Below are 15713 nucleotides of genomic sequence, written 5' to 3' on the forward strand. Positions count from 1 at the left end.
TATTTTCGTTTTTGGGTGAACTAACCCTTTAACACATGATCACCAATATTTACACATCAACACTTATTCAGTGTTCAAAAGCATAGCCAATCATAACAGATAATTTACATAAAGATCTTTGCCATTTTTGGTGTAAAAAAAAACCTTTATTAGAATTATAAGTGGACTTAAAGGGATAGTTCACCCAAAAATGAAAATTCTGTCATCATTTACTCACCACCAAGTTGTTCTAAACCTGTATGAATTTCTTTCTTCTACTGAACACAAAAGAAAATATTTTGAAGAATGTGGGTTACCAAACAGCTGATGGGCCCCATTCACTTCCATAGTTTTGGGGGCCCATTAACTGTTTGGCTACCCACATTCTTCAAAATATCTTCAGAGGAAAGAAATTCATACAGGTTTGGAATGATGACAGAAATTTTCATTTTTGGTTGAATTATCCCTTTAAATATGGCAACTGACCTCCTCAATGGGCATTTCCAGCACCTCAGGCAGGGATGGAGACAGCGCCCCCATTACAAAAGGAGTGGGAGAGCAGCATATATCCAGCATGCTGGCAGGGAGCACTGGTACGAACGTGTGCTGCCATGTGAAGGGGTACAGTAGTGCCAAGGCAGAGTGAGCACATCGGGATAAGATGCTGGCCAGAGACAGAGAGTTAGGTTCGGATTTAATTCTAGTTGCCATTCAGAATGGTATATTTGGGTCTCAGCATGGGTTGACGGTCTGTACCTGAGTTTGTCTGCGATGAAGATCACCCTCCTCTCCAGCAGCAGAGAAGCGAAGACCTGCAGGAGTCTGGTCACACTAAGACACGTCAGCAAACTCTCAAAGTCCACATGCTCCAAACGAGAGTCCACCGGCCTGCACAGAGTCAGAACCTACATATACGACAGAGACACATGGGTGATTCTCCAAATATAGTGAGAAACCTGTAGCTTGACATATGAGTGATTAAAAAGGTTTCAAATGGAGACCCTATGTAAAGGCACAATTCTATAACAGCATTTTATCAAATAATATGAAAACATTGTTTTGTAAATTTTTTACAAGAAAAAAAAAACATTTGAATGTGTTAAGTGCATAAAAACCCTTGTTATTTGTAAAATATATATTTTTTAAAATAATTTTAACTATAAATAAAACTGTATTAATTAAAAATTGATTAATTATTTCATTATTTATAAGTATTAATTGATATAATAATAATAATAATAATAATATAGTATAATTATAATATATATAATATATATAATAACAAATGTGAAAAAATAACAGAGTATATTGTTTTGTAAATTTTTTACAAGAAAAAAAAAACATTTGAATGTGTAAAGTGCCTAAAAACCCTTGTTATTTGTAAAATATTTTTAAAAATTATTTTAACTATAAATAAAATTGTATTTATTAAAAATTGATTAATTATTTCATTATTTATCAGCATTAATTGATGTATATAATAATAATAAGAAGAAGAAGAAGAAGAAGAAATGTGAAAAAATAAATAAAATAAATAATTGAATGCTTGTTCCTTCATTTGTTGTCACTGGTGTTTTTGTTAAAATTTATGTTAAAAAAAACAAGTATTCTGAAAAGTTGTAGAATAGTACTTTGAAGAAAAAGAGGCTGTTCAAAAATGCAGATGGTTCATATGGTTAAAGTTCATTTTAACATGTCATTGGTTATATTATTTAATGTTTGTGTGAAAGGTTTTCATTAAAAAAATTATGAATTATTTTAGAATTTGTTGATTTTCATCTGATCTGTGGCATTATTTTGAGATGATATTGATACCATCTTAAAAACACATTTTTAATGATAATTCTTTACTGGCGTTACACCCATTTCTTAATTTGTAAAATAAATAAATAAATAAATAATAAAAAAAAAAAAAAAGGTCAAGCTGTCCTTTATAACTAGTAATAAAGTTGAAATGTAAATAAATACTTGCAGTCAGCTTTAATGGAATAAAAATAACCAAACTAAATTCAAAATCTTACATGTTTTAAAAATCTCTATTTTCTGAGAATGTTTTAGAGAAAAATCAAAATAATGGTATAAAATTCTCTGCATTAGCAGAGTTCAACAATACCTTACCTCATTGCCAGAGCCTGGCAGGAAGCTCTTGACGGTGATGGTTCGTCCAGGAGCAGGGAAGGGCGCTTCCATGACGCTGTGCATGAAAGGATGAACCAAGGCAGGAGAAATCTCTCTCCTCCTCTCCACCTCCTCCAAGATCTACTCGCAAACATTTCAGGCAGTTACACTTCAGCATCTGTCTAAAAGGTTTAGTGCTGATAAAACAGGAAATTCATATCTGATCTCTGAAATGCCCCTGACCTTTGAGAAGAGATTGAAGCAGCCCAGTCTGCTGATGATGCAGTGAACTTCAGGCAGTCTCTTCCCCTTCCCACTGGGCTGCAGAACACACGGGTCAAAGGTCAAGTGCATATTTACCATTGAGAATACACAATATACACTCATTACACATTATTTATTCACTTTCATGTTGTACCAAACCTGCATGATGATTTATGTAAGGCTTGGAATGACTTGATGAATTTGCATGTTTGGGCAAAGAAATAAATTTTTCTGTTGAATTAATATGACCACATATAATTACAAACTCACCAGGATTTTGCGGCAGTATCCAAATAAGCGACTCCCGTCCTCTCCCGTCAGGACAAAAGAAAATGTTTCACTGTGGGTGATAATCAAGGATCATATTAGAAGAGTGAATTAGTTAGCCAACTAACATAAAACTGTTGTTATGTTTCCAATTTTATAATATAGGGGAAAAAATAGAAACAACAATAAAAATTAGAGAAGACGTTGATGTGCCCGACTCCAGACCCAGAGTCAAGACACTACACCTTTTTGTTGTTCAAAAATGATAGCCGTAAAGCGATCTTTTATTTAACAGACAAAAAGAGAAGCAAATAATAAAGTGTAATTAGTGAAAATATAATACAAATTGTCTCAGGATATGGGAGCCCAAAAATAACAAACAAAATAATCTGCTAACTAATTTGAAAATAAAAATATCAGCATGTTACCTGCTGTGGTCCGAGGACGGACACCAGTCATTACAGTCAGGAAAACAAAACTTGGGAATCGCCCTTAATCTATCTTCAGCCTCACGAGACAAACGAGAAGACTTCTCAAACTAAAATAAAATAAAGACAGAAAAATATTATTTTATATAGTCAAACATATAATAATTGCATTTTTTGTATATTAAATTTGTTGCATAATTATAATAAATATTTATAATATACATTCGAATTTGAATATATAAATATATTACATATAATTATACATTATAATTCACATTTATTTAAAATTAAAATGTAAATAATTTTATTATAATACATGTTATATAAAATACATTTTAATTATAAAAAAGCATTTATAATATTTAAAAAACATATTATTTAAAAAGAAAATGGAATTCTCAAATCAAGCTCCGTCCGATATTATTTCCGGACACATCCTATTACAAAATTTTGTCATTAGGTCTCTACCTTCGTAGGGAACTGTTGTGTGATCTCAGGGATGTATGTGTTTCCAGGGGAAACTTTTCTAAGCGACACCACAACAAACTGCTGGAAAAGCTGCTGCTGTTGAAGTTGGATCAAGTCCCTTTCTAAAGTGCGGTAACCCGGCCGCCGTTTTAACGTTGACTGAACGTACACTGTGCGCTGGGAGCGATCTATGAGGGAAAAAATGTAAACAGCATTGGTGGGTTTATAAAACCTGCTGGTTTGATATACAAGTTAAACTCGAACAAACAAGAGTTCTCTGTGCCGAGGCCTGAGGGAGACACTGACCTTTAGAGCTCTCCTCGGGGTCACTCTCTGTTCCACTCAATTCATCTGCCATAAAACACACATTTACTGTTTGATTACCCTTTTTTCTTGGTGAAACAGGTAAATTTGAAATATGCATCCTCTCACCTCTGGTTGCCGTTGCCCATACTCGTTTCCTTCCTCTTTTGGCATCAAAAATCTCCTGGATCCTGTTTACGAGCTACACGAGAAACACACAGATAATAATTCCATATAATAATTTGTACACTACCGTTCAAAGGTTTGGGGTCTTTTTAAAACATTTTGAAAGAAGTCTCTTATGCTCACCAAGGCTGCATTTATTTGACCAAAAATATGAACTAAAATATTATTAAATATTGTTACAATTTCAAATAATTGTTTTATTTTAATATATTCAGCATTCATTCCTGTGATGGCTCTAGTATTCAGTGTCACATGATCCTTCAGAAATCATTCTAATATGCTAATTTGCTGCTCAAGAAACATTTCTTATTATTATCAATGTTTAAAATCTTTGTGCCGTTTAAAGGTGCCATCGAACGTTTTTTTTTTACAAGATGTAATATAAGTATAAGGTGTCCCCTGAATGTGTCTGTGAAGTTTCAAGCTCAAAATACCCCATAGATTTTTTAAATAATTTTTTTTAACTGCCTATTTTGGGGCATCATTAAATATGAGCTGATTTATGCTGTGCGGCCCCTTAAAATCTCATGCTCTCCGCCCACAGAGCTCGCGCTTGCCTTAAACAGTGCCTAAATAAAAGTTTATACAGCTAATATAACCCTCAAATGGATGATACTCATGTGAGTATTGTATTTATTTGGATGTTTACATTTGATTCTGAATGAGTTTGAGGCTATATGCTCTGTGGTTAACGGCTAATGCTACACTGTTGGAGAGATTTATAAAGAATGAAGTTGTTTATGAATTATACAGACTGCAAGTGTTTAATAATGAAAATAGCGACGGCTCTTGTCTCCGTGAATACAGTAATAAACGATGGTAACTTTAACCACATTTAACAGTACATTAACAACATGCTAACGAAACATTTAGAAAGACAATTTACAAATATCACTAAAAATATCATGGATCATGTTAGTTATTATTGCTCCATCTGCCATTTTTCGCTATTGTTCTTGCTTTCTTACCTAGTCTGATGATTCTGCTGTGCACAGATCCAGACGTTACTGGCTGCCCTTGTCTAATGCCTTTCATAATGTTGGGAACATGGGCTGGCATATGCAAATATTGGGGTCATACATATTAATGATCCCGACTGTTACGTAACAGTCAGTGTTATGTTGAGATTCGCCTGTTCTTCGGAGGTCTTTTAAACAAATGAGATTTATATAAGGAGGAGGAAACAATGGAGTTTGAGACTCACTGTATGTCATTTCCATGTACTGAACTCTTGTTATTTAACTATGCCAAGATAAATTCAATTTCTCATTCGAGGGCACCTTTAATATTTTAATATATGTGGAAATCAGGATACATTTTTTCAGTATTCTAAAGAATAACATTTATTTTTTTTAAATATTTTGCAATATTATAAAAGTCACTTTTGACCAATTTAATGCATCTTTGTTGAAAAAAAATTACTTTCTTAAAAAAAAACCAGCATTTATTTGAAATAGAAATCTTTTGCAACATTACAAATGTCCTAAACTTTTGAACAGTAGTTAGACACATTTACACATTACAATGGAAGATATTAATGCTTAAATAAATGCTTAAAATACAAAACACATGCAAACAATACACAAAAGTATAACCAAGATGCTTAAACAGTATCATGTGACTAGATGAGTCACAATGACCTGCATCTACATGTGTATGTCAGACCTGATATTCTCTACTGGTCAGAGCAGAACATGACATGCTAATTATGATTCATAGTCATGGAGACCACAGCGGTCTACCCACATCACAGAGTGAGAGCAATGAGACAGCACACAGTTGTGGCATTTGCCCATGATGAGCGGAAACAGTGTGGTGGTGCTTCCCCCCAGATAAAAACATAATGCTCACCATGTGTGGAGATGGTTAAGGCATTTTTAAGCACCACTCAATGCTTTGACCTCCACATGAGTTTCAAATAGAGTCACGGAAGGATGATTTTAGGTTGCTATGTAGCAGAACGCAAGTATAAACAGTGAACAATATGATCATGTAATTGAGCATAGAACTGAAAAAGTCATGACTTCCATTAATCACAGAAAGAAAAAAAGACTTGAAAATGGGTTCATGAAGCTTTTCTGTCTCAGTTCAAGAACTGAAGCACCATGGTGACATGAATTTCTAGTTTCAAGCTTGTTAACAACCAGTCAAAGTTGGACTTTTTTAATTTGTGAGACGCACATGGCATACAAATGTTGGCAATTATAAGTTAGAAGAAAAGTATGCCAAACAAACATCAGATGTACTTTTTATGCGCAAATCGCACATGCGCATTTAATTTTTTTTGCAGCAATTCATTTATCCACCAGGTGATAACCGTGCCTGGGGGTGTCGATTCACAAGATAGTCGAAGAAAACCTGCATAAACAGAACAGACCGGAACACATGCAAGCTACAGCGACGATAGAGGCTTACATAAACAAGAGATTGTGCGAAGAGGTTAGAAAGTACCCTCATGAAAGAATACAAAGATGTTTACATGGGTTAAAAAAAACTGTACATGCGTCCAAGACTCCAAGTTGAATGAAGTATGCTTTGCAAAACAAAGTATACCCAGGGGCAAGGGCATTATCAATACTAATTTTATTAAAACGCCATCACTTTAAACTAAAAACAATCAATACTGTGGGTAAAAAACAGACTCAGGAAGTAGGTTCCTCTCAGAATTAAGCTGTTTAAGAAATACAGAATCTGTTATTTTATATTTAGTTTTATATTAGTTTAAATGATGGGAGGAAAATAGGAAAAAGCTTTGGAAGTGTGTGAAAGAGACAAGTAAAGAGGGTTTCTGTTATTGATGTGTCCCAACCAGTGTTGTTATTGTTAACTAGAACTAAAACTATTCAAAATATTTGTTTTCGTTAATTACTAACAGCTGAAATGAAATAAAATAAAATAAAAATGTTATATGAAACATTTTTACAAAACAAAACGAAAACTTAAACAGAAATGTTAGAAATCTTGCCTTGGCAACTAACTGAAAAAAATATGCTTGAGTTGAAGTACTAAAATGACTAAAAATAAAATGGAAATAAAAATAAAGCTAAAAAAAAAAAAACTGAACAAAAAACAAAAAAGACAAGAACAAATCAAAATTACTAAAAGTTTAAATAAAATTCAAATGAAATGAAAATTTTAAACATAAGCTTATTCAAAATATTAATAAATACTTTAATAGTATATGAATAAGTAAGCAATAATTAAAGACAGAATGTTGAATTATTAGAAAATAACACACACCCGTGGTAATGCAGCCACGACATGAAGCGGAGTGTGGCGGACTAATTTCTTAAGCATCTCATCCCACACCTCCATTGCTAATTCTAAAATGTCATTTTAGAGCTAGTAACAGACGCTTGAGCCATTGATAGCAAACTAATGTAGTTATAAATGCAGTTATTAGAGAGAGAGAGAGAGAGAGATTAAGTATGTGTGAGATACCTGAGTCTGTGAATCTTTCAACAGTGTTCGGCAGCAGCGTCTCTACTAATAGTAAAACTGTAAGTTTATCTGCTTCAAGAACAGAACTGTTATTACCTCACTAATGAAAAACAGTCATGTAGCTTTGAAGTTGCTAAACTATTTTAATGAAAAAATCATCACATCAGTGCTGACAACACGTTTCTGTGTGAGTGTGTGTGCGTTTGAGAGGGAGAGAGAGTGGGAGAAAGAGAGAATGTGCTTTACCATATATAACAAAACGTAATTTTGTGGCAAAAAACATGAAAATAATTTGTCGTTTTTATCCTATTGTTTACTATATTTATGTGCTCGGTCAGTGTCGTTGTGGGTTTTGTTTCTTTTTTCGGTTGTAGGCTGGAAGGACCTTTGAAATAACTGAAATCATTTGGCGAAATGATATGGAACTGTAATGCGGTCAAAACCTGCCTGGAACTACTTTAGCTGTGCGTTTGCCTGAAAATAACTGCACACCTTAGAACGTTCGTCAACCAATCAGATGCAAGCATTCAACAGCCCCCGTAGAATAATACTAAAATACATTTTTGGTAGTGTCTTCAGATATTTCACGCATGAGATAACATCTGCGCAAATCACTCAACACAGCCTACAGAAGAACTGGACAATTGACAGAACAACTTCCACGTTTCTCACATGCTGTTTGATGTTAAAATGAGTGATTTCTATTGAATCTTACCCACCCCTTTCTGCTCGCTCTCATTATTAAAACAGCATTCCTCCATGAGCTTCATCTACGCTGCCTCGGCCTGCTGATTTCTGCCTTTCCAAAATAACAATATGGATCATACTGGCACAAAGTTGAATATAGCTGATTAGTCAGCAGTGTCCAGTATGATGCACAGGCACTTCATGATAATCCTCAACCTCTCATGCTCAAAAAGGAAGTGTTTCCTGTAGCCATCCATCCATCTCCTCACCACTTCCTCCCTCTCTTTCCCTCTTCTTTCTTTATGCGTCAAAGCTGACGTTTCTTCTCAGACTATGTTTCTTTTATACATGTTTCATGTCTGGTTCCCTTTCTTCATATATCCACTGCTACTTTATTTTGAGATCTGGGGCAAAACAGGCTAGAGAAATGTGGTTTTGTATAAAAAAAAAAAAAAAAAAGTTTGTATCAAAAAATGATCAGCGTTTGGGTGCAGCACCTTCTTCTGTTTATAAAACACTAAAGAATTTATTATGTAAAAGAGTGGTTAAAGTTCACATGCAAACAATCAGAGAAACAGGTGATGACTGGCACATTGCGTAACGTTTAATGACATCTGAGGCACATGTTTATGCTTGTGGGTTTACCGGTGGTTGTTGGTTTATCTTGTATGCAGTAGCAGGTTTGGCTGCTGATGATTTAGGAGTGTTTGTAGTGAAGGTACGTGTAGGTGACGATACGGAGTCTTTGCGTTCCCGTCCCGCTTTATGCAGCCTGTCGCCATTAGGTAATAGTGTGAAGGGTTTTGGTGAGAGCTGCATAAGATCACAGACAAGAGAAGACGTGGATTAGAAAACACACAGTTTAGTTCCACAATTACCCAGTGGCTTTAATGTAAAATTTCATTCTTGATGAAATAAACAGTGGTAATAAATGGCTGCTAGGTTGAAAATAGTGAATATGAGTTTTCTAATTAAAGATCCTTTCAAGCTTTCAGTCTATGTCAATTACCTTTGCGAAAAAATAGCTTTTAATAATTTGTAATATTATTACAAATTAAAGGAACGTTTGTCTGTTTGAATAGATTTTAAAATGTAATTTATTCCTGTGATGGAAAAGCTGAATTTTCAGTATCATTACTCCAGTCTTCAGTGTCACATGATCCTTGAAAAATCATTCAAATATGCAGATTTTGTCCTAAAAAATATTTTTTTGTGGAAACATACATTTTAGAAAGTTGAACCCACCTTTTGAATGGTAGTGCACATACTATTTACTGAAATATGACCAAATTAATATGCATTTAAAATGACAGTCACCTTGAGGTGTGGGCTCTCTCTCTGTCCAATGGTGTAGTTTCGTGGCCGTCTTATAGGTAAACACATGGGAGAAATCTTGATGTCTTCATATGGGTTCTCTTTTGGCATATCCGCTGTAGAAGATTGGTTGAAAAAACATGGTTACACTTTATTTCGATGGTCCACTTTAGACATTCCCCTAACTATAAATAACTACATGTCAACTAGCAGTCATTAAAGTACAGTATTAGAAGACTGTCTGCTAACACTTTATTTTGCTTCTCCCCCAACAGACATTCTAATGACTATAAGTAACTTTGCAACAGCATGTCAACTTATTCTACTAACCCGAACCCTAACCTACTAGTCTACTAGCAGGATACTACAGTCTACTAACTGTTAAGGATGCTGGTGTAGAGAGACGAGGCAGATACGGATTTCCACAATGTATAAAGACTACTTTAATTAATACAGGGCAAGAACACCAAACGCACACTAAACACAACAGAGAACGGACAAGGAGTGCAGGGAGTGAGTGCATTATAAAGGGAGTGCAGATAATAGAGTCCAGGTGCAGGTGATCCGTGATGATGGGGAGATGACGAAGGAAGTGAGTGCAGGTGTGGAGAACAGGAGGATCATGGGATATGGAGTCCGGGAGACAAGGGATCTGTGACAGTACCTCCCCCTCCCGGTAGGCGCGTCCTCGCGCCGTAAATAGAATAACCGGGAGGGGGGGTGGGCGCCCTGGAGACCTCATGCAGCTGCCGGGGGATGAGTGGACTGGAGTGGAGGTCTCCAGGGCGGATCCATGAGCCATGGCGGGTCTGGAGCCTAGGCAGGCCACGGCGGGTCAGGAGCCTTGGCAGGCCACGGCGGGTCAGGAGCCTTGGCAGGCCACGTCAGAGGCCCACCCACATGTGTGGCGCCCACATGTCCCCCACCCACGGGTACTTGGCCCCCCCCAAAAAAATACTTGGAGAGGTTTAGGATCATATTGAGGAGTCCAAGGAATAAAGTCAATATGTGGGTGGAGGAGCATGGAGCTGGTTTGGCGGCGGAGACTGGAGAGCTTGGCTCGGCGGCGGAGGCTGGAGAGCTTGGCTCGGCGGCGGAGGCTGGAGAGCTTGGCTCGGCGGCGGAGGCTGGAGAGCTTGGCTCGGCGGCGGAGGCTGGAGAGCTTGGCTCGGCGGCGGAGGCTGGAGAGCTTGGCTCGGCGGCGGAGGCTGGAGAGCTTGGCTCGGCGGCGGCGGCTGGAGCCGAGGGCTCGTAGGCGGCGGCTGGAGCCGAGGGCTCGTAGGCGGCGGCTGGAGCCGAGGGCTCGTAGGCGGCGGCTGGAGCTGAGGGCCAGTTCATTCCCTCAAATACAATTAAGATCCCCACAGGCACTGGAGCCGGCTCTGGAGACACTGGAGCCGGCTCTGGAGACACTGGAGCCGGCTCTGGAGACACTGGAGCCGGCTCTGGAGACACTGGAGCCGGCTCTGGAGACACTGGAGCCGGCTCTGGAGACACTGGAGCCGGCTCTGGAGACACTGGAGCCGGCTCTGGAGACACTGGAGCCGGCTCTGGAGACACTGGAGCCGGCTCTGGAGACACTGGAGCCGGCTCTGGAGACACTGGAGCCGGCTCTGGAGACACTGGAGCCGGCTCTGGAGACACTGGAGCCGGCTCTGGAGACACTGGAGCCGGCTCTGGAGACACTGGAGCCGGCTCTGGAGACACTGGAGCCGGCTCTGGAGACACTGGAGCCGGCTCTGGAGACACTGGAGCCGGCTCTGGAGACACTGGAGCCGGCTCTGGAGACACTGGAGCCGGCTCTGGGTATACTGGAGCGGGCTGTTTCCTCCTCCTCCGCTTTCGGGACCCAGTTGAGGAGTGTGGGTTCCGTGTGGGGCAGGCAGGGAGTTCGCTGGAGGGGCATGCGGAGGAAGACGGAGATTGACTGACTGGCCCGGCCAACCGTGTTTCCGGATGGACTGGAGACATACACTGATCATGAACCGTGTCCACGAAGCATTTGGAGCCATTTAACCACAAAATTAAACTCATAGTTTCACTTAAGGAGAAACGAAAAACAGGTTCATCAAAACGAATAGTGTTGTCGTCCAGTCCATCCAGAAACAGGGCGATCAACTGAGCGTCGGGCCAGTTAGTCAAGAAAGCAAGCTCAATGAACTCCTCCACATACCTCTCCAGCGAACGACCCACCTGCAGGAGCCCGATGAGGCGATCGCCAGCTGCCAGATGGGAGAAAGGCCTTGGAGGAGCAGAAGCCAGGGAGCTGGTGGAAGTCTCCATAATTCTGTGGAAATCCAGCGTTATGGGTCCGTTCTTCTGTTAAGGATGCTGGTGTAGAGAGACGAGGCAGATACGGATTTCCACAATGTATAAAGACTACTTTAATTAATACAGGGCAAGAACACCAAACGCACACTAAACACAACAGAGAACGGACAAGGAGTGCAAGGGAGTGAGTGCATTATAAAGGGAGTGCAGATAATAGAGTCCAGGTGCAGGTGATCCGTGATGATGGGGAGATGACGAGGGAAGTGAGTGCAGGTGTGGAGAACAGGAGGATCATGGGATATGGAGTCCGGGAGACAAGGGATCTGTGACACTAACACTTTAATGAGAGTTAGTTGATATGTCATTGCAAAGTTACTTATAGTTAGTACATTGTCTATAGTGAACCACTGAAATAAAGAATATGTAATGCAAAAAAAAAAAAAAAAAAAGAATTTAGTGTTCTCTACACTGGCTCCAATACAATTATGAATGTGCCAAATAACATGTTTTCAAAATCAACAAGTCGGTGGGTTGTCTGTCTTAAGGAAGCCCTCTATAATTAGGGCTTGTTTCTTAGGGGGTGTTTATGAGCCTTCTTGCTTTCAAAAACTTCTGGATGGTCTAATGCAGCTGTCTTTGGATGCATTTTTAAAAATTAAACTAACATGTACCATCTAAAAAGACCACTGACTGTGTACTGATGGATGTAGTGTCGATGCTTTCAAGGAAATGAATTTAAAGTTGCAACATTTTGAGAGGGTTTTCTCATGCCTGTTGTCTACTAAACCACAGCATGATAATTAATGCACCACTAAAAATAAACTGTACACCACCATTTTAAAGATTGGGGTCAATAAGTTTTTTTTTAAAGAAATCTTTTATGCTCACCAATGCTGCATTTATTTGATCAAAAATACAGCAACAACAGTATTATTGTGAAATATTATTACGATTTACATTTACATTTATGCATTTGGCAGACGCTTTTATCCAAAGCGTCTGCTTTGGATAAAAATAACTGTTGTCTAAGATTTAAAATAACTGTTGTCTATTTTAATAGATTTTAAAATGTAATTTATTCCTGTGATGCAAAGCTGAATTTTCAGCATCATTACTCCAGTCTTCAGTGTCACATGATCCTTCAGAAATCATTCTAATATGCTGGTTTCATGCTTTTATTATTATAATCAATGTTGAAAAATTATGTTCTGTTGAAAAATATTTTTGTGGAAATCATAATAGTTTTTTCAGTACTTCTTGATCAACACCAAAAACATTTATTTAAAATAGAAATGTTTTGTTACACTTTAAAAGTCTTTACTGACACTTTTGATCAGTTTAATTGATCCTTGCTTTCATTTCAATCTTTCTGACCCCAAACTTTTGAATAATAGTGTATGAGAAAAACGGAATATATCAAGATGCGAGTTTCATTCCATGAAGACATTTTTTTGACCATACTTCACAAGAATATCTGATCAATGACATGTGTCTTGGCGTTCTCAGAATCACTCACAGCTGATGTCCTCATAGATGCTGTCTTCAGACAGGGCGTGGAAAAGACCCGAATGGCGGCCCTCCTTCACTCTAGAGGCCTGTTGGGCTGACAGCCGTACCACATCTTCAAACTCAAACGACTTCCTGTGGAGAAGGGGATCAAGAGTGTATGTGATAGGAACAGTCCCTGTATTGTTATATAACAAGAGGTTTGGGGTTTCCAAAAAGGAATGCACTAGAATTGCATATCACACAGTTAAAATTACAGACATGTTATAGATATGATATAATACGGCTGGAACTGACATCGGGTTCCAAATGATCAAGAAGAAAAACAATTAGAAGAAGAAGTAAACACAACAGCGTGACCATAGGAGTGTTTAGAAAGCCCTTGCGTGACCTCTAAAGTCTTTGCTGAAACAGAAGTAGGCCAAATGTGGACAATGGGCTGCTATTCTGCCAAAGAACAGCTGACATCACAGCTGGGGATGAGGCCAGACAGCTACACTATCACACACTCACAGCTAAACTCTCCTCACTGTCCTCTGACACAAAGCTGTCCAAGAGAATGAAATAAACAATTACAAGAAGATGAATTTTAGATTTTCTTAGAAAATTGTGAGTGGTGTTTACACATGAATAACGCTAGAGTGTTGTCGGTGGTTGCCATGGAATTGCTATGCAATTGCTAATATGTTCTGCGTTTTTTCAAAGACTTTAGCCATCTCATTTCGAAGGCTGCGTCTCCGGAGGTCACATTTGTTGGCGCATATGTCATTGAGGCTGGTTCATGTCTGGTGCAATGGGCAATATGGCAGAATAAGTCCCGCCTTGTAAATAAAAGAGCTAGTCGCCAATCGGTAAAGTCATTGCATCACTGCAGCTGCCTTCAGAAGCTCCAAATGCAATAGAAACTGTCAGTGTCTTGAGACGCGTGCTTAAGACTGCACATCTGCATTGGCAGGCCCAGCCTGAAATATAAGCTTTCTTAACACAATTTGAGCATAAGAAACAACATTTATGAACAGTTCAGGTTTTGTTGCTGATTTCAAATATGTTTTTTAAATGAGAGCTCGGAAAGAGGTTTTTGACATTTCAGGATTTCCCTGTTCAAAAAGATAAGACTTGGCCTTGAATGCCTTAGATAACTGCCTAGAGGCATTATAAATATGGTCGCAGAGTGAACAGACTTTCCTACAAAAGTATATGTGGTCCAATGTTATTTGGACCCTAACATTCTTAAAAATATATTTTTTGTGCATCGCAGGAAAAAAGGGTGAGTAAATGTTGACAATTTTCATTTTTTAGGTGAACTGTCACTTTAAGCCTCTATGGTATTCTGGCTTGGGACATTCAATGTGAGTCTGGGATTTTTTTTAATCTGATAACTTAGTAAAGAAATAGCACACCTCTCTTCAACATTCCACATGATTTGAACTATCAATCAAGATCAGGCATGTCGTTATGAGACCGTTTTAGGCCAACACCTATTGTTCGTGAGGATATATCATTTGTAACCAGGTTTAACAGGTTTTGAAAGCCAGCAAAACGCTATTTATAAAGGGTTATCGACTTGTTTTGTACAATATAATTACATGAGAGGGTTGCTCAGTTATCTAGTTTCTGGCATTTACCTTTTTATTAACCCGGTTATTTAATGACTCATTTGATGGCACTAGTGCAGCAAAATTAAAATACTAATAGTGGAAACTGCATCATATGAATCTATGCTCAGTTAGAATAAATGGTGTTAGAGACTTTGGGATGAGTTCTGGATGCACATAGCAATGAAAGATCAGAATGAATAGATCTCAGTTTTGATATTATACTTTTTCTGTATATCATTTTTGTCTCCCTCCCTGTTCTTCATACTTTATGTACTATGCAAGAAACTGAGCTGCAACCAACCTTCCAAAAAAAAAAAAAAAAAAAAAAAAAAATAAAAGATTCAATGAAAAAAAATGTTAGAACATATTTTAAATATGATAATATTTAATAATAAGTGATTACCTATATATTAAATATATTAAATGCGACATCTGACAAGATTAATGAATAAGAAATTGAGTTTAAAGGGTTAGTTCACCCAAAAATGAAAATAATGTCATTTATTACTCACCCACATGTCGTTTTACACCCGTAAGGCCTTCATTCATCTTCCGAACACAAATTAAGATATTTTTTGAATTCACAGCAATGACATTTCCTCTCTCAAGATCCATTAATGTACTAAAAACATATTTAAATCAGTTCATGTGAGTACAGTGGTTCTATCTTAATATTATAAAGCGACAAGAATACTTTTTGTGAGCCAAAAAAACAAAATAACGACTTTTCAACAATATAGTGATGGGCCGATTTCAAAACACTGCTTTGCGAATCGAATCAGTGACTTGGAACTCCAATCAAACAGCTAAACTTCTGAAATCACGTGATTTTGGCGTGACTTTGGAGTCACTAATTCAATTGAAATCGGCACATCACTATTTT

General features: G+C 37.9%; 1 protein-coding gene across 1 annotated transcript in view; it reads right to left on the reverse strand.

Annotated features, from left to right (window-relative positions):
- Positions 1-15713, reverse strand: part of dennd2c (DENN/MADD domain containing 2C) — a 29059-nt gene that overhangs the window by 8740 nt on the left and 4606 nt on the right. Inside the window, exons 3-14 of the mRNA XM_067394484.1 lie at positions 13243-13367; positions 9459-9571; positions 8787-8954; positions 3957-4029; positions 3831-3875; positions 3525-3712; positions 3057-3166; positions 2632-2701; positions 2341-2418; positions 2098-2238; positions 736-884; positions 466-643 (exon numbers count right to left, since the gene is read on the reverse strand). Of these exons, the coding sequence (XP_067250585.1) occupies positions 466-643; positions 736-884; positions 2098-2238; positions 2341-2418; positions 2632-2701; positions 3057-3166; positions 3525-3712; positions 3831-3875; positions 3957-4029; positions 8787-8954; positions 9459-9571; positions 13243-13367 (1438 nt within the window). The remainder of the gene's footprint in view (positions 1-465; positions 644-735; positions 885-2097; positions 2239-2340; positions 2419-2631; positions 2702-3056; positions 3167-3524; positions 3713-3830; positions 3876-3956; positions 4030-8786; positions 8955-9458; positions 9572-13242; positions 13368-15713) is intronic.

The sequence above is a fragment of the Chanodichthys erythropterus genome, chromosome 9, assembly GCF_024489055.1.
Source record: "Chanodichthys erythropterus isolate Z2021 chromosome 9, ASM2448905v1, whole genome shotgun sequence".
NCBI classification, from domain to species: domain Eukaryota; kingdom Metazoa; phylum Chordata; class Actinopteri; order Cypriniformes; family Xenocyprididae; genus Chanodichthys; species Chanodichthys erythropterus.